The sequence below is a fragment of the Cynoglossus semilaevis genome, chromosome 11, assembly GCF_000523025.1.
Source record: "Cynoglossus semilaevis isolate Cse_v1.0 chromosome 11, Cse_v1.0, whole genome shotgun sequence".
In the NCBI taxonomy this organism is placed as follows: domain Eukaryota; kingdom Metazoa; phylum Chordata; class Actinopteri; order Pleuronectiformes; family Cynoglossidae; genus Cynoglossus; species Cynoglossus semilaevis.
Genome location: NC_024317.1, coordinates 8432261 through 8452744, shown reverse-complemented (window position 1 = coordinate 8452744; position 20484 = coordinate 8432261). Strand labels below are relative to the sequence as shown.

General features: G+C 38.3%; 1 protein-coding gene across 1 annotated transcript in view; it reads right to left on the bottom strand.

Annotated features, from left to right (window-relative positions):
• Positions 1-20484, bottom strand: part of slc2a9l2 (solute carrier family 2 member 9, like 2) — a gene marked incomplete at its 5' end in the record, with an annotated part of 78164 nt that overhangs the window by 32297 nt on the left and 25383 nt on the right. Inside the window, 2 exons of the mRNA XM_025060057.1 lie at positions 13717-13792; positions 14317-14418. Of these exons, the coding sequence (XP_024915825.1) occupies positions 13717-13792; positions 14317-14418 (178 nt within the window). The remainder of the gene's footprint in view (positions 1-13716; positions 13793-14316; positions 14419-20484) is intronic.

The window sequence follows — 20484 nt, the reverse complement described above, 5'->3', positions numbered from 1 at the left end:
AATCTACACTACAAATTAGCACACTTTCTTAACAAAGGATGATGAAAAGTAATGAGAAAAATAAAAACTGCAAACATGGATTTGTATAGTTTGTGTGAAACATATTTATGTTGTTAAATCTGTAGTGCTCAATAAAACCAAGCCAAAAACCCTCCACCTAAAAAAGAATTGACCCTAAAAATGAATGACTACATTTCAGGATCTGGCTCATAATCGAGGGTTGCCGGTTTGATGATGGCCCTGGCAGGACCTTGGTGTGTAGAGCACATAAATTCCCCAAACAAACAAAAAAATTGGTCCTCTGCGCTTTGTGTTAATTATTGGAGTTATCAACACCAGGGCTAAACGTAGTACTGAAACACACACACACACTCAAACACACACACGTACACAAAAACAAGTCAACCAATGAGCTTTAGCTATGTCTGGGGGGTTAGCGTTGACACCAATTTAAAAGGCAAATAACTTCATCTGCATACAGTACAACACGACGAGAATATTAAACAGAAGCAATTTCTCTTTCGTCTCCTGTTCCTCTGGATGAAGAACAACACGTCTCCCAAATGTAGCAGTAAACGATGATTAAAGTCACCAAACGCACAACCTCGTGCAGAGAACGTCTCCGTCACAAACTTCAGGAGCACCAGCCTTCACCTCTCCCTTTATTTCTCATGCTCATCTAATTAAATCTTGCTTTAATAATGTCTGCCACACACCATTAGGTTTCACCTTGGCCAGATTTCACTGCACACACAGTCTCACCTTATCACTGCTGCCCTCTGTAGATCCTAAAATCAGACGGAGGAGGCAGAAGTGAACGCCTCACCACTGGTGTCTCTCATTAACTAGAAATTCCCTCATGTCTATGTAGTTATGTGGCTTTATTTAAAACCTTTGTTTAAACTTTCTTAGAAAAAAGGTGGTGCATCTTTCGACCCCTATCTCATGGACTTGATATGCTAGCTTTCTGTGACCACGTCCGTTTACACAGCTGCAGCATTTGTTTTTTCTGGGTACAAGAAAAAACCAGTAGCACAAACTGTTTAGATTGTCTTGAAAAAAAGAAGGTTTCAAAGTAAACATTAGCAGAGCAGCCTCCTGATCCACACAAGCTGTGAAAACCAGCAGTGCGTCTGAGTAACGCTACTGCCATCTCACTTATTGACGTCATGTGTGACAACATTTCAGCACTGATTTTCTCAGTTTTGATGGTTAATGCTAATTAGTGAAAACTACCGCGTGTCTTGCTTCCTCTCTGTCGAGGGGGTTTCTTTATGAGTCATCCAGTTCGATACAAAACTTGTCTAAGGAACTCTAACGATTTAAGGCTCCCTTTAGAAAAGTTGACATTCATTAGTTTAGACCAGGGGTGTCAAACTCACAGTGGGCCAAAATGAAAAACTGGGACAAAGTCGCAGTTTGTTTAATATTAAACAAAACAAAAACTAAATGTATCTGCAATAACATCGAGCATACACTGCTAACACTACAAATTCTGCCAGTATATAGGGGCTGTATACCGGTGGGCCAACTCTAGCACACATTTGATATGATCTCGCAGGCCAAATATAATTACACTGCGGGCTAGATTTGGCCCACGGGGCCTGAGTTTGACACGTGTGGTTTGGAACATTTCACAACTGCATTTCAAACTCTGCCACTTGGGGGCACATTTTTTCACAAAGGTAGTCCAACAATCTTTTCCACCATAAATTGAAAATGATTTAATACATTTTAGATTAAATAAAAATGTTTTTCCAAAGCAGCAGATCCAAAATGACGTCTAAAAACTCAAAAGTTTACTGAGAGTTTACACACTACTGCTCATAAAAGCTAGCTTTTCTCCTGGCAATTGTTTGGCAGTTTTAATTATGATTATGCAGAAATGTCTAGAGTCTAAAGAGACTGCTAAAAAACAGAGCTAAAAGAAGAGCGTATTTTTAATTCACAAAAGAAAATGCAGCCAGTCTTTCACCTTAACTACTCTTGAATAAAAGAACAAAAAAGTTACACAAAGCACAAAAACCTTGAGATTAAAAAAAACTTTTTTTTGTTCTGATTAGCTTCAAAATGAACTTGGAGTTCACCTCATGTAGTGACTGCTTCTTATTTAAATATTTACTGATCCTGCTTAAACTTTATGTTTTATTCACTACTTCAAAGTGCAATTAATATAATGTGAGTCCAGTTTGTCACAGAAATATATTCATAAGTGAGAGACGGCAGGTTAAATATAAAAGGACTAAATAGACAGTAAAACCATTCACTGAGATCAGTTAGGTCTTCTCTCTGGTGTAAACAGAAACACTGGCATATTTATCATTATACTAAATGACATGATTACACATATGTATATTTATAACCAATATTTGAAAAAGTATATATTATATAAATATAAAAATAATATGTGTTATTTATTCAGTTGTTTCTTTCAGCGGTTGCCACAGCCAATAATCTGCTTCCACCTCATCCTATCCACTGACTCCTCCAATTTGACACAGAGCATCTCCATGTCCTCTTTCACCACATCCACAGATCTCCTCTGAGGTCTACCTCCTCTCCTGTTTCCTGGCAACGCCATCTCAAACACCCTTTGTCACATGTATTCACTATCTCTCCTCAACACATGTCCGAAACATCGCAACCTCTCTTCCTTAACTTCAATCGACTGCTCCATTCCAACTGCTTTGTGGGGCAGTGGTGGCTTGGTGGTTAAGGGAGCAAACTTGGGTCCGGAAGGTTTCAGGTTTGAGTCCACCAGCTGCCAAGATGCCACTGAGGTGCTCTGAGCAAGGCACCGTCCCCACACCCTGCTGCCAGCTTATGTTGCCCCTGCTCACTTTGGTGATGGGTAAAATGCAGAGGTCACATTTTGTTGTGTCACAATGCCAAATAGTTTACTTTCCTCTCCTTAGCTGTCCCTGTGACCCACTCATTTATATTCCCGTCCATCCTGGTCACTCCCAATCATATCAGCATCAGCAGTTGGAGGTGAAAATTATATCAAAGAAAACATATTATATATGTATAAAAAAGTACTATTTATAAATTATTTTCACTGGTATATTTTTCAAGAATATCTATTAAACAATTTTCAATATGCCTGGTCTCCGTCGTGCTGCTTTCATATATATATTTATGAAGGACCTTTTGTTCAATCCTATTTAAGCCATTGTGTTTGGCCAGAGTCAAATCCTCCTCGAGCCTCAGATTTACTATGGTCCACGTCTGTACCTTTAAAGCTGTGTGATTAAAAGTTTTTGTTTAACCATTTAACCCTAGTGCGGTCCTTCGGGCCTAGGTGACCCACCGCAGTGAGGTGCCGGGGGGTGAGGGGCTTTCAATGGAATACAGCACGCATATGGACATACAGTAAGTATACCACTGCTGTAAAGCATGAAAGATAACGAGCCTCCAGTCACTAGGTGGCAGCAACTCATACGGTGGTTTGTTAATAACTACAAATGAAGGTTTTTAATGTGTTATTTTTAGGTATATATCATCTTAGTGATAATACATAAATTGTACTAACCATTAACAAAATCCAAAAAAAACATATAAAGGCGCAGGTGAAAACCTTAGTGATAATACATAAATTGTACTAACAGGTGAAAACAGCTGTCAAACACTTTCAAATGACTCATCACATCATCACATTTCACTGCAAGAAGACTAAAGTGCATTGGTAAATGAATGCGTAAGTGAATGAGCCTCGATCAATATACAAAAACCAAACTAATTATCCGCTAACACTGCTAACATCTATTATCCAGTTTATGTAAAAAGCCTTTAATAAAACGCCTTAAGCTGAAACTTTATTTTCTAAAGAGGGCTTTCCATTAAGACAGAGAGGCTTCAGGCCGACTTTCCTGGGAGCAGCGATGGTGTCCATCTCCAATAATAATGATGAATAATGTGCACGTTAAGAGGCTCATTTGGCTGCTTCTCAGTATTCTGTTACTATTTTCCCCTTTCAGGAAACTCTCGCCACAACTCACAGAAGAATTCTATTTGCATTTCATCTCACAAATAAACTCCAGACACACCAGGTGACCTTATTGGTGTGTCACTCTGCCGCTCACTGTGAGGAAACTCTCACAGACTCTTCATCTTGGCCTCAGAGGAAATTAATATGTCCTGGTACCTTGGCCTCAACTGCGTCCAGTGTCAACTGACACAAAAGTACCGAAGGCTGCAGGAAGAGGCCACAGTCAACATTTAACTCTCATGACAAGGCCACAAAGAGAAATGTACATAAATAATCATCAATAGCACAACATTTAAATACTTTAACTTGAAAAATGAATAAATTGGATTCTCCTCACTCCCAGTCAACTCTGGGAATTAACTCTTGACTCAAGGACAATTTCACAGCTACAAAATGTATAAAAAGAAAATGCAAAAACAAATGAATAAAATCCTTTCAACCACAAACAGGGGGCTTCACCAGATCCAGAAGGGTAAGGATAGTAATTGTATAATTTTCAAGTGAAGAAAAAGTTGATGCATTGAGTAAATCCCATTTTTGTAAAAAGGGATTAGTTACCATAAACCGTCAGAAATCCTTATTGTATGTAATTTAATTTATTTACTGCTGTTAAATGATTTTCTGGTTAGTTTCCTGCTGCTAATTTTAATAAATAAAATAAAAAATAAATTTCTACTATATTCGGGAAATTGTTGAGTGAGCAGAAGATATGGTGTTAACAGTCTGCCCTTAGTAAGCGCCAAGCATGTGGTACCTCTGGGAATCGAACACAGGACTCTGCTCTCTGCTAACCGCTACACTATGAAACTGACTTAATGTTTAACTTTTAATTTTATTTTATTAAATTTTAATAATTTATGGATTAAAAAAACTACCATCATTGATTGACCAAATGATAACCCACTTATATTTATTTCAATAACTCTGACATTGCTGACCTTCCTCTCAGTCCCTTCTACTCAGACACTTGAACTACTTTTCCTTTCTAACTTAAATAAATTAGCATCGCATCAAAATAAGGTGACCTTTTGCAACAATGCTTTGTTTGGCCTCTTTTGATTTTCTTTTTTTTTTTTTTTGCATAAAATCATCATTCAGTTTTCAGTCTTATAAACCATCATTGTTCTACGAATACTGTTTTTCATTCTTAATTAAAAAAACCCTCTTTATCACTTGAAGGTAACCACCTGAACAGTAAGTGGTGAAATCTAAAACTTTTGATTCTGCTGTGTCACAAGACTAAAAAGCACAAAAACAGGCCGACGTCTGACGGTTGCTGGGGGCTGTATTTCTGGCTTCTTTTCTGCACTGGGCTCAAACTTGTCAGTCAAACTATAGTTGGTTTGCTTGAGTGTAAAATGTGTCAGTCATTTAGGGTTTTATGCCAAAAGCAGGACATGTGGTCACTAGTCTATAGACGTAAATACACTGTGTTACAGTAGACAAACAGGCTACCAGTCTTTCAAGGGCAATTGAAAAAAAAAAGTCTGCTTCTTTATCTAAAACATGAAAGCCTCTTTAGTAAAAAAAAGAAATCTTGCAAACTTCAAAAGTTCTCAGTTAAAGGGCTCGAGCTGAGGAATTAATTCAAGCAGTTCATGCTCCATGGAAGCGTAACGTGTTTGAATAGTGCATGTCATGCACGGAGGCTACCTAGTGTGATTTACAAGTGTGGGGAACAACTTTCACACAAAGGCATTAAAAGTTAAAGTAAGACATTTAAACACAGAAGAATTAGGTTTGAATAAAAAGACTGGCAGGAATGGAGAAAAAACAGTTAACAAATAAAAATGATCGCTGCTTTAAATTCACTTTTATTCCGCTGGTTGTTCTCCAGCTTTCCCCTTCTTGGTCATGATACTGACAACACTACTGCAAGTAAAGCTGTCCTCACATGGAGAGTCAGTAGGATACCATACAACACTGTCACTTAAATATGTATATGTTTCAGTGCAGTAGCTTGACTTTTAGATGAGGTCTGGTTTGGTCATTTTTCATGGTGGAGGCCATAGACTCTAGTTCTTGTTAAGGTCAGTATTACATGGAGTGGTGTGTGGGTGACTGACCTGCATGACCTCTGTAATAAGAATATTGACGTTTTCACACACTCGCTCCTCAACTAATGAGCGTTAACTAATTCACCTCCAGATGAGAGTTCTAATCCTGAATTAACTATTTAACTTGGGTGCTGAGCCATAAAAATACTATTGTTTTCCTGATGTTGTTAGTAAGTTAGTCATTGACTGTAAAGCTTTTTTTTTAATTATTTGTCATCATCATCAGCAAAGACAGTAGTGTGAAATAAATTTCTTATCATTTGAAAAAGTGAGGGAACCTGACGCTCTGCAGCAAAGTCTGTGATCAGACTCGCAACACACGGTTGACACCAGATGACAGTCTGAGCCTGGGAGAAAGAAAAAGGGAAAAAGGGTTCTTTGATTCAACATCAAATTAAAAATAGTGCTGTGTTGTCTGTACATAAAAGATCATATAGAGGGCGAGAAATGAAAAGTTTAAATGTCAGCCTTTAAATCACACATCACCAGAGAAAAGAAGTATGAGGAACAAAGCAGATTTTTTTATTTTTCATCATTCTAGAAAAGAGGATGTCACGATGACAGAATGTTTCACCAGCAAACGCATGAAATTTTTGCAGGAGAACATCAAGGAAGGCATCAGGAGAAAACATATTGCCATTGAAATACCTTGAGATTATCCAAATTATTCCTTGTCCATACTTAGAAAACTCTGTTTTCAACTTGACATAGGTCAAGACACACAGTATGTACCAAATGTTGCCTGTAATTAAAAAATGCTCAAAGGATTTAGCAAAATGAAAATAGTTTGAACAGATTATCTGCTTATTATTATATAAAAAAACAAACAAAACAAAACACCGGTGTCTGCAAAAGAGCACGAGAAACAGAGATGGTGACAGAGCAATTTACTGCACCACCCTGGACGTCCTTCTAAGTCAAACTTCACTGTCACCAACTTTTATTTCAGAAAGATTTAAAGCTACTTTTCATTCATAATCGATACTGAGAGAATTTCCATTGCCCTCACCCTGCGCATAGTGTTGTTTTATGGTTCTATTAAGGGTTTCCAGCCTTTTCACTTCATGGTCACAAACAGCTGAAGAGTGTCTTAAGAATTGGCTTGATTCACTGCTGCAGCATAATCTCCCTGGCTGCTGTCCTCCTCTGATGATAACACTAACAAACACAGTTTACAGAAATCTGGCTTTGGATTTACCAGTAAATCTTTTTAAATACATTTCAGCGTATTTATCTTTCAGATTTCCCCGAGAGAGAAACTGCTTCTTACAGAGGCTGTAACAGATGTCTTCCACTCCAATGCATCTCTGCTAATCAGTATATCTCAAACAGACAGCATCACAACAAATATATCCCAGCACTGCCAAGTCAAATCATTTGATTCATACGGCAATTCCTCATAAACCAAGGATTCAATCAAACATTTTTTTCAGAATTACATTTCATGAGACACCTTTTCTGTGTTGTCCTAGACTTTCCATTTTATTTTGATATACTGTATGTGCCATTTGCTCTCAGACCAGCAGACCAGCAGCAGCATTGAAGCCTTTTCCTCTGGTCCGACCTTCACGTTAGACTGATCCATTGACTAACGTTACTGCCTGTCAGAGAAGATGTTGAGAATTGCCTTCTATGTGGTAAGAACCGAAGTAAAAATAAATATTTTTTGTGGTGCTTTGGTTTGAATTAATGTCAAAACAAAGCAGTATAGTGAGCAATAAATGAGCACTCCTTTATTGGGTTTAAAGCTGGATCTGACATTCCAAGACAAAGCGGTTGTTGAGTAATGTATGTGATTTATTTGTATACATTTGCTGTTTATTAAAAACTTTCAAAATTCACAGTTACTTCTACATTAATAATACACACCATAGTAATTGGATTAACTTATGTCTTCACATTATTTTTGTTTTATTTGCCTTTGGAATTAAAGACTAACTAATGTTGGCACTAGCTTTCGTTTTCTTCTTTTTTTTCTTCCCCCAGGGGAGTTGTGCCTCATACTTTGAAATGGATATACAAAACTTTTACCAGTTGACTTACCAGTGGTTTAATCTGGAAGTTTTTTACTAATATGATCCTTGCAGTATTTTATTTTTGTGTATGTGTGGTAAGGAAATGTCCGAACAGATTTTCATCTGAAGGTACAACCACTGTCTTTATAGTTAAGTGGTTTCAGTTGAAGCCATTGTGAACTACCCCACCTTCTGCCCCCTGCTCTCTCCTCTACAGCTCTCCATCTAGAGCTAAGTGGATTCTTTAAAGTGTTGTAGGAAAATTGAAATGCTTCTTCTATGATCATAATAAAAGCCCTGCCAATGACACAGCTGTTACAGGGTACACACCGTGGCAAACAAAACAAAGGATGTCTAATTTAAACTTGGTTGTAAGTGTCTGCTACATTTTTTTCACTTAAAGTCCAAATTTGACAAATAATATTTGAAAATATGTTTTTTTTTCTTTAAAAAAAGAGTAGAAAGCACAAAACAGATTAGAGACCACAAACCAGGAAATCCCTGTGTGACTGGACACAAAGGATATTAACATTTTCAATTTTGTAATCTGCCCAATTTGGCCCACAACCCACCTCTGGGTGATTACCTATTGTTTGTGGAGCAGCACCTGAAATGGCTGTCAGGATTTTCAACAAAGGTTTTTTGTTTGTTCTTTTTCCCCTTCCTACAAAGTCAGCAGTCTGGTGGACGGCCAGGTGTCATCCATCATCATATAATGGGATGGACCACCTATAATGAAAGTCCCAGTGTTTTCACAGAGCTCTCATCCTAAAAAGGGCTTTTGAAGTCACAATATTTCACTGTAGCACAGTGTGATGATGAACCAAACACTGCAGAAAAGTCACACCTCTAAATGAAACGTGGGATTCACGCCAACATGCTTAAACTACACCATGTTAACACTTACTAATAACATGAAAAAAAAACATGGAAGAAAAAACCAAACAACTAAAGAACTGCTGCTTGGCCCTAATGGAATTCGTCTGTGTTCAGTAAACAACTTTAATGTTGTTAAGGCATTAATAACTGCGCTTTTATAGCTACTTTTGCCAAAGCGTTTTGTCTGTGGCCTTTTGTGTCAAAACTACTTCAGCTACAGTTAATGTTGAATCAAATGGGACAAAACACAATAGTTATGAAATCACAGCCCACCAGGTGGTCACAGTAAGAGCTACAAACACTGTAGATATGATTATTTTCTATTGATAATGTTCACTCTGAGGTCTTTGAAAATAAATCAGCCACGCACCTCTTAATGGAGTTGGCTGGTTACAGAGTAACGGTCACATTCAGCCTCAACATGTGTGAGGTGTTCGAACCCTGACAGCACTGCCTGCATTGACAGATTCAGTGTGAAGTTCGTGGGAATGACTTTGACACATTAATATGGCCATATTGCATAATGCATGAACGCACACATTGCACACTGCAGAAAGACAGCTTCTGCAATGCAAATCACTACAGCAAAAAAGGGTTGCCAAGTCTGTGGGAGAATTGCATACATAGTCCAGCCTTGAAAAACACATATCTACACATTATCATTGAACATCAGCATTAATATAATGTTGTCATTTTATAACATTCAACAGAATGACTTACTGAATTTCATAAATATTGTGTTTTTGTCCAGGTGATAATCTACTAGTTTGACCACGTTCAGTGAATTGATTACTCTGTCTAGTTTTGGTGTTGAAGATTTGCCGTTTAGGTTTAAAATTATGTACTGTTTTTTTTTTTTTTGTCGTATTCTACCTTTAAATCATATATTTCTAAACCTGAAAAGTGGATTCAGCCATTAGTCTGAATCCTATCAGAGAACCACACTGAACCCACCCCCCCGTGCAAAGTTTGTGATTTCAGGCATCTCCAGATACACCATTACTTGGAAATTAGCATTTACAGCCACAAGTAATTTCCTGGAAAATGATTCAGTTTACTGGTTTGGAAAGTAGATCTTTAGGTCAGTACAAATTGAGACTGCACTCATCTGTGAAGACTGTTCCTAGACTAAATGTTCCATTTGCCAAATAAAGTCATACATGCACAGTACATGTAAATTATCTACGTAATTATATATATGTTCCATTCTATATTGAAAATGAGGTGACACTGCCTATAACTGACAGCTGTCAGCAGCAATGACGCTCTTTTTAGACGGTGTAGATCATTCCTAAGCAATGCTGACATTCCTAAAAAAAACATAATTTAAATGTTTTTATTATCATCTTTCATTTACACCAGGAGGTGCTACATTGGATCATCTGGTTTCAAACTATATATCATAGCAGGTCTCACCGCTTTGTTTCTGGCACACCTGACCGTCCAATACACATATAAACAAACATTTACATACCATTACCCTTACTGTAAAACGTCTCCCCACACATCTCCATATCAACATAACCTCTCCTCAGACACAAATCCCTTAACATAAAGTCAAGGGCACTTACCTCATTAGACTGCTGTTAGACAGTGTGTTTGTTACTAAATGGTTTTATTGCCTCGATCTTTGCTTGGACGATAGTCATGGTCAGTCCTTTGGTACTTACTCCTTTGTGAAGAAGTCAGTCTACATTTCTTCTGAATAAACATCTGTTTGTGAAAGGCTGAGACATTTCTCTACATACATCCAAAACCACTGTGGTAAACTGTGTGCCAGTTCAGTCAGCTGTCTCCTTGGTTACGTACTATCACAAACATACAAAAGCTGCTGTAAGTGCGATAGGGGGGCTGCAGCAGAAAAAAAAAGGTGGGCCACTAAGTGGGCAGTAAATATCCCTCCACTTCTCTCCTGACGCTGTGGAAGAACACGCCACTTTAGGTTACATCAGCAGAACAACATACATCATTAAAGTCGCCTCACGCTGAGGCTCCACGCTTTGAACTCCTGCCATCTGGCAAACACTGCGAGGCTGACAAAACACAAACCACCTGACTCAAAACAGTTTGATCCCCACAGCTATCTCTGCTGAACTACATGTTAAATGATGTTTTATTGTTATTGTCATTCAGTACAAACCACTTTAATGGACTTTAAATATGTTTATGTTTTTAGCTAGTAATTTATTGGGATATATTTTATTCTCACTTCTCACTCCAATTCATGATATTTGAAATCTTACTAAAGATTTCAAATATCATGATTTTTTTTTTAATTTTATCTTGAATATAAGCTGACATAATGGCCACTGTAACAAAACAACCTCAGCACCAAAACTGTGCTTTCCTTCAAATCTTAGCCCCTTAAATACCTCTGCCACAGGTAAACACTGCAGTCACTTGAAATAACCCTGACACAGAAAACACATCCTCCTTTTCTTTTCGTTACAACTCCACTGAGTGTTTTTAAGTGTAAGGTAACTTAAGGGAAATTCATTTTGCCTCTACCAACTCCAAAGTGAGAAAACAAGGTAAAAAACACAACACTAGCCTTTGCTACCAATTCTTTTCAGTCCATTTCTACAAAGTCAGCACACGTAGGATTAAAGTCAGGCGTATGTTCAACTGATTGGATCAAACAGGTGCTAATGATCAACCAAACAAAGGCAGCCATTTTGCAACAACATGGCAGAAATGAGGATTTTAGAGCCAGTGGTCAGCTGGACAAACATAGTTAGTATTAGAGTTAGAAAACAAGAACATCAAGTGTTGTGAAGATGCCCAGCAGTGCTATCAGTTCAGAGTAGGCAGAAGCCAGTGGGACCCATGTGCACCCGATACGGCCAAAAATCAGTACCTTCTTGTCAAGAAAACAAGGCCATGAGTCACTTCCAACAAATCAAACAAACCCCCAAACTGAGGGGCAGAAAAGTAACAGCTGACGTGTCAAAAATTGTAAATACTGGCCTGGAGCAGAAGACAGTTTGGTGGTCAGATACAAGTGTCTGTAGACAGTAAAATATAGATGGTTCTTTCAAGTTTGGGGCTGCATTTCTGTAGACTGATTCAGGAATATTTCTCTCCTCAGTGCTGACTAATACAGCCAGGTATTTGGGTATAAACTCATTGGGTGCGAGTCGTTCTCAGAGCAGAGAGCCCCAGACTTCCAGTGTTTTTGAGCATTCTGACTGATTTTTTTCAAGACCCACAGAACATTGTGTTCTATGTAGACCCTGTAATTTCAACAACAACAAAAAATGAGAAGACTCTCGTCTTTCATCAGGGAAAAAGTTTGTTTCTAACTTCTTCCATTTTATGTGATCAGCAGTAGAACATAGGCCAGTTTCACCAAAAACACCTGTGTTTGAGCAATGTAAAAAACAAATGGAGAAAACAAGCTTTTGGTGAAAAGAAACCCATCAAGCTGACAGTGTCTTTGAAGTTAATATTTTTTTTCTTTAGTTACACCTCAAACATCTGAAGAGTACTTTCCCTCTGTGAAACAGTAAAAATAACACTGGCGAGGGCTTCTGATACCAAAGTAATAATTTCTTCACTAATATATGCAGTTTATGCTCATCTCCCTTTGAAGGTGACAATGCTGCCACCTAGTAGGTCAATGTCTATGTCTAAACCAGTGGTTCTTTATTAACTCTGTCACACCCCCCCTTGTGGACAGAAATGTTTTCATGCAAAAATGCAGTGTTTTATAATCTTTAGAAAATATAACTTAGTCTGAAAGTCCCATCTTTCCACTCTCATTGCGAATCATTGCCGTCAGCATACTCTCATCCCTTGCAGGACCTCACTCAATCCTCCAGGCCAGTGAGGATCTATTTTTATTTAACATGCAATAAATCATTATTTTTTCCTTGGACTTCGCTGCAATTTCTTGGCTATTACTCTATGAATGTAGCTGTGAAGGTCACTATAGTTAAAAAGGAGAGTAGCGTTGCTCAGAAGGAGGATTCTTTCACTTCTCATCATCATCCTTTTGTTTTGTCCTGCTTTATGGACTCTTGGTATGTAGGTTAACCCTTTACCAACATTTACTCACACATACACACCACTGGACATCAACTCCCTGGAGACATTTCTATTCAGTACATGTATACGTGTACGTGTGTATATGTGTGATGACAACCGTAGCCTGACCTCTAAACTCAAACTGGACTCCCATCAGAAATCTAGTGTGCATGAATAAACCCAGCCAGTATTCAATGATGGGACTCCAGCTCCCCAGCTAACAACATAGATGAGATGGTTACATAAGGAGCGGGATCAAGTGTAAAACTGTCAGGTATCACTAAATGGGTTACGCATGTGGTGAACTAGACGGAAATAACAATGTTGTGAGATGACGGCCTTAATAACATGCCCATATTTGGGCATGTTATTAAGTGACAATAACATTGCCTCCATCTGTAAACAACTCACAGCACAGAATCATTGGAGCAGATCACTTGTTCCATCAGGCCTTGGGTTAGAATGTAGCTACTGTGGTGGAGGTGTGAATTAAATCTTCCCTTGGTCAATAATCCTTTAACATGAGGCCATTGTCATAGAGATCATGTTTTCCTTCTTGAAAATGGCCACACGGTTGTAAAAAAAACAACCAGTGAGATAAAGCTTGGTTCTCATGTGGTTGTAAATACTGACACACCCGCTGAATGCTAAATCCTACTAGCTAATTTGTCAGTTAAGCTCATCGATTACAGATCTCCGCGCCTTCAGAAACATTCGACCCTGATGAGGAAACAAAGGGAAGTGGTTTTACCTGGACCAGAGCAAAAGGATGCGATCACTGCCAATATACAGGCGTAGCTGAGGTATGGAAACCAAGAAGCACTGTCCTGTAAACCGAGACAGAAATACAGACATAGTATTAAAGACTTTAAACATATCTTTGAACTGAACAGGTCTGGCACAGTTCAGATTTCATCATATGTTTATCATGTGATGTTTCATTTGAGGCAATTTGACAATTTTGAAATATAAACATTTTACTTCGACTTGAATGGTTCTATTTATATGGGGACATATAATATATATATATATATGTATATAGATATAAATATATGAAAGAACTGATGCAAATTGTTTACAGTTTACAGTTGACATTACAAAGATGTTTCTTTGGTTGCACCCTGTTGACAAACAGACGTGATTTTCATTAATATTGCTGCTCATGTTCTGTATAATTCCAGTCTGCTAAACACTGTTTGTGTTACGGAGATGCAGACATTCTGTTTTGCATAATGACTCCTCTACGCCAACACAGACATCTGTTCACATGATATGGGACCACGCGACTGAGCGACACAGTGGGCTCCTGACTCACCGTGGGACTAGATTGAGTTCAGAGAGAGACATTTACCTGGAAATGGAGGAAGACTGTGAGTAGACTGAAGAACACAGCCATGGCACAGAAGCCAAATATGAGGAGGGGCTTTCTGCCCAATCGTTCTATCACTAAACCCTGAGGAGAGAGAAAAGAGGGTTAGTGAGTTCTCAAGATGTGAGGCACCAGGAACTGAAATCTGGAGCTTTTGAACAGATGTTCAGTGACAGTTTCTGAAACCACTTTGTATCTCAGTACACTTTTCTTCGGTCACCCATGTTCCTCTGCGTCGCAGCTCCTTTCAAAATGATCAGACACTAACAAAGAAGAATGATAACAATTTCAAACTTTGGAGAGCTGCACACAACTCTGGGAAACACGGCCTAAGCAAGAAAATATACATTTGAAAAAAACTGTTAACTATCAGAGTTGGAGCTAGTAATTTCTTGCGATCTTTTTTTAAGCTAATAAAAAACAACAGTACATTGAACACTGAAATTATTTAGGTGTTGGAGCATGCCGGATATATAATTCATCATATGGGCTCATGGTGTGACATGGAGAGATTTACTCATCCATAGTAATGCAGACTGGCTCATTAATAATTCCACAGACCCTTACGTTCCCTCAGGTGACTCAATTGGCTCGGTGTGAGGTAGTAGGTGGAGACGTGACTCTGTCCCAGCTACAGATTGAGTACTAAGGCAGGCTGTGACCACAGCTGTGGGACTTGGTCCACCATGGCCTCAGGACATTAAAGTATTAATGGGATTTTGTGGAATTTCGTGAGGTTGTGGAAAAGGTCAGTGTTGTTTTTATAAACTGTGTCCCTACAGCAGACAAGCTGCAGGATATGAAGAGTGAGATTTTCTTTTCTTTTTCTTTTTTTTTTCCTTTAACAAGCCAATGTTATCTTATCAAAGTAAAAGTCTCTGAAAGAACAGTTTGCGTAGCTTACTAAAAATCCAGTTCAGTTTTGCTATGACTATGGAGCAGTGATGAATTGATTTCCATCTAGGAGCCAAGCTCATCTGGCCAGCATGGTGACATATCCTTAGAGCAGGACATATAATCCCAAATTACTCATCATGTCCTTCCAGGTTCGACAATAATATCGACTAAGAGTTCGCAAAGAATTGGTTCGGAATGATAAGGTTTAAAGGTGAAGAAGGTGATATACGTAAGAAGAAGCAGAGAGTGGGGGTCTAACAGAGCAGCTCTTTCTTTGTTTCTCTGCTGACAGACAGGTCATTTGTGGCAGAACATGTCAGTGCCCTTTAATTTTCACTGAAAACAAAATGTATCAAATGACTGCGTCTTAACACGTCGGGCAGAAAAGTATTAGTGTCAATTTTATGACAACAAATAATGATTGAAAAAGAAATTTGATTTAATGAGCACAAGGTCTTGGCAGACCTTCAAGTGGACAGAGGACGGAGGATGAAGGATGAAGAATAGCCCCACAACTAAAACATATCATGAGTCTAACGCCGGAGCAAAGTGGACAAATACGTTGAAATTTGTATTATTAGTGAATGTACGTGGTCACAATTCTGCTACTCAGAAGGCTTTGTTTACATTCGCCAGTTGTGAGCGTTCATTAGACTGTGCTACATTGGCTTTCTTTTGTGGGTGTGTGAGTGACACAGGTGCAAATGTTCCCACGCAAAAATCAAGTTAATATGCAGCAAACAAACGGAACTCCAACTGTGATTAACCACTGGAGAATACAGTAAAATCATTTTTTGTCCACATCTGTCAGACGCAGCTTTTCTAACACTTTTCTCTCTGGTGTTTTTTTCTTCTTCTACCCATCATGGGTGGTGCAGGATCAATTCTGTGATCTTGAAGTGAAGCCACACAGTTCTGTTGCACAGTGACAGAACTGGGTGGCTTCACTTGTGCCTGTTGCATAAAATATGTTACATGTGAACTATCATTCATTCATCCACTTATCCCACCCTTCATCTTTTCATCCTGCCAGGTTGTCAAGGCAGGTCAGGCAGGCACTTGAATGTGACACATTTGTGGGAGTGAAGCTAAACTGATGCTGAATTACCTATTGTGCAGAACTGTTTGGGTGTTTTATGTTGTATTGAATCTTCTCCACTGTGGTCCACCACTGCTGTAGATGTCAGTACAATATCATCTGACCCTCTATCCTCTAAGACCCCATATCTACGTCGTGCCATTTAGTTCAGCTCTTCACGTTTTTGTTAAAGTGTCATCAGAAAACAAATGCAGACTAGAGAAGGCAAACGCCCAATTAAACAACACCATCCCTACAACCAACTGCTATGAGACACAAGTGGAGGTTTAGGCTAGGTTCTGACGAAACTCATGATTTTTAAATTTGGAATACTGTTTAGAAACAATTAGAAAGAGAACGTTTACGTAAAGTATCTGTCATTACATCAGAGTCATTACTCTGCTATATTTGTATAATATGTATGACTGAATCTATATTTCTTAGACTAAGTGTACTCATAGCCAGCTCTTGACGCCACATACTGGAGAGTTGCTGCTACAAAAAAAGTAAAACATTTTTATGTTTTTACGCCATCTGCACAAAATGCAGAAATCATTAGTGTAGCCGTGTCTACAGTAACCGTATTGTGAGAAACACTCACAATCCACAGTGTCCTTCCAAAGCTGCTGTGTCAAATCTCCAGCCTGCTGCGTAACTGTTCGTCTTTATAGCAAAAAAGCTTTGATGTCAAATTTTCTGGTTTGCTTTTAAAATTTTAAAATATCAAGCTGCATGTACAAAGGCCTTTCATCATCTCTCCATTGTGGAGGAACTTCTGTGGAGGCCTGATGGAAATGTGACTCACCATGAAACAGTGCTTTGATTGGAACTGAGCCGTGAGAAAAAAGTCTGCCGTCTGATTGGCTGTCATCTTTTGTTCTCCCAAATTTTAAGTTTAAATTATTACGTTTTAAAAATGGCAGGGGTGTCAAATTCAATTTCACAGTGGGCCAAACTTAATATTTATTGAAAAAATATTAAAATGTTTTCCCTTCTCTCCAGATATGTAGTAGTGAGATATGCAATGACATATGCAATGACATATGCTATTTTAAAGGTATGTTATTTTCTTTGCGTAAACATTGAATCTGAAAGAACCAACGCTTAAAATTATAAACACAAAAATTACATTTAAAATAAGACACACATCAGTGGTATTTATTTCTTATATGTCTCTATCTCTAGCCTTTTGAGTTCCTTTTAATGTTCATCTTTTCTTCACAGGCCAACAACAAAAGAACAACCAAAACTGTATGTGCTATAATATCACGCACACATCGCTAATATCTCAAATCCTGCCACTATATAGTGACTACACACTGTTGGGCCAGCTCTAATACACATTTGATATGATCTGGCAGGCCAAATATAATTACACCAGGGGTCAGATTTGGCCCGCGGGCCTGAGTTTGACACCTGCTCTGTACTGTGGGAGTCAGTCAGGGGCCAAACTGCAAAAGCATCATGTAGAGAGAGTCTTTACCATAAATGTACCATAAAAACTTCATATAAATATATTTCTCACCTGTGACATAAATTCAACTATCTCTGTGCATCTTCTGCCTTGAATGCAAACGATCAGTTTGTCCTGATTTCCCTCAGGAGTGATATCAGGAAAGGAAGTGTCTAATGCGCATCTGATGCCACGGTACTAACAAAACTCATTAAGCCTAAACAGCACAGTGTAACACTTTGTTACTGTATCTGCAGAGATATGCAGATCGGTCCGTATCAGATCATATATCTAAGCTTTCCTGGCGTTTATATTTTTTACTATTTAAACTGGAACAGACAGTTAATCCCCAAATGATATACCAGAATTTATTCCTGCGTGTCGGCAACTCTGCATGAGAATTAACATGTATTTCACAAAAGCAGAGGGCGCCCTGCTGTGCGTATGCCATCTCGTGCTAGGGATATTTGATGGAAAAGAAATATAAAAATAAAAATTGACTATTGAGATGTTTAACATTTCCATCAACAGAGAGCAGAGGGATTTTTAATCTCACACACAGCTAGACTATAAAAATTACCATAAATATTTCACTTTGAACCTTGAATGAAAATTAATCTCTGGCACCATGAAGATACACTACCTCCTATTGTGGCTACTGAGTGCATGTAAATGCTCTGTGTTGAATGCCAATGAAATATTAATAGAGAAGTTTAAGCTCGACTGTTACACATTCGGTGAGGGCCGCACTAAATGCCCTCCATTCCAAGGAAACTACAGCAGATTGACTCATGTCTCCTTGTTGTCTCTGCAAACGTTGATCATAGCGAGGATGTGAGGAAAGTGAATTTTGTAAACTACTAACTTGAATTTGTCATGAAGTAAACAAAGTGAATCATCATATTAAGTAGAAAAGGAACTCAGCAAAAACAAAAAAATCACTTTGTACTTAAGTGCAAGAGGAAGAGTCTTTTAGAGACATAACCTCCTTAGGAGACGCAGAGGATGGTGGATAAGGAGTACTGTAGGGAACCTTGGCTCCAGCTTTAATGCTTTTATTTAATTTAAAAATCCTCATCCAGTCTTTCAATCTATATTCCTGTTTATTTCTAATGAAAATGAAAAAAAAATGACAAAGAATGTCTGACTCGGAGCTGACATTGTCCAAAAAAGGTGGAGATCAGTGTTACCTTTATGAGAATTATCCGGATGTACGAGACTTTTAATAAAACACACTGCTGTTGGTGGTGCGGGGAGGAAGGGTCTGTAAAGGCTCTTGAGGAAAGGGAAGGGCCAAGTCCTCTGTTAATTCCACTCAATTATCTGTGTTGCTCGAATCTTTTAGTGTTGAATCAGTGACTACAACTACTGCGCCTCAGGAACACTTACAAAACCCCCAAAACAATTTCTTAAAGGTTGTATTGCTTGTTTACAAAATTATTTTATTTTATTTTTTTAACAAATTTTGACAAATTACTTATCCTGACAACATCTGCAGTCAAACTCCAGTACGTGTTGCCAAAGTTACGTTGAGTTGGAAGCATCACAGAAAAGTGAGAAAACTTAAAAAATGTATTTTCCACTCTCTCAGAGTTCGCAGCCTCTCAGGGAAAACACCTCAATTGTTTAAGTTCCTACCCAAAAGGAAGCTGTGATTAAAAATACAATCAAACAGAGTCATCAGGTGATGACATAAGCTCCTCGGGTCCTGAGAAAATATCCGTTTTCTGAACATTTTCCTTGTGATGGTAAACAGTATAACAGAACGACACTCTTGGGGTATTTACTTATACTGCAGTTAATTAAACTAATTACCTGAGGAAAACAAATAAAAAACTGCTTTGTTAAATTGTTGTGTTTCATATTCATGTAAAATACTTGAATATGAGCACACACACACACACTTTGTATACAGCTGTGGTCCTATTACACCCTCAACTCACCCCTGACCCTCTGTTTTATTTTATCATCTGATCTGTGGCTAGTCTGTGGAGATTTCAGCTTTTGTGCTTTTCTTAAAAAAACAAAACAGACTGGCTTCAATATCCTAATCAAATTTTGTTCCTAATGTTCACAAAAGGTCAAACACTTGATACAATGCTGTTACGGCTTCATTTCCACTGCTGACCAGTAACATCTTGAGCAGCTTCCTTAGCACCACGGGAAAAAAAACTGTAGAAAATTGTAGATTATGAAAACTGTAGAAATAATAAGTCTCATTAGGACCAACCTGTCTGCAAAGTTGGTTCTAAAACAGACATTTTATATGTGTGGCTTTCATTTGCACAGACTTTGTACATGTATGGTTAAGGAATAATATCAGTTTCTGGCTGGTCGGCCCTGAAATATAATGTCAAACCACAAAATACAAATACAATTCCTTTGTATGTTGCCACAGAACAGGTTCACTTGATTAAAATCTCAGGTTACTTCTGTTTGGTTCCAAACATCTCACCGTGATTTGTTCATAAACATCATAAACTGTGTGTTTACTACAGCTCTATGGATGTTTTCACTGGTTCAGGTTCCATGTGTAACTATTCGTATTGTGGGTTTATTGTTCAGTTCACACAGCAGCGAGGTGTGAGAGCTGACAAACTAAGCAGATGCGTGCAGGGTCTGCTGCAGCTCATTACATTGCGAGGTTTCAACGTGTTAAAATTGGGTTTTGTGCGTCAGAGTGGAGCATCACCTGTCAGTAGGAAAAGGTTTCTGCTGATAA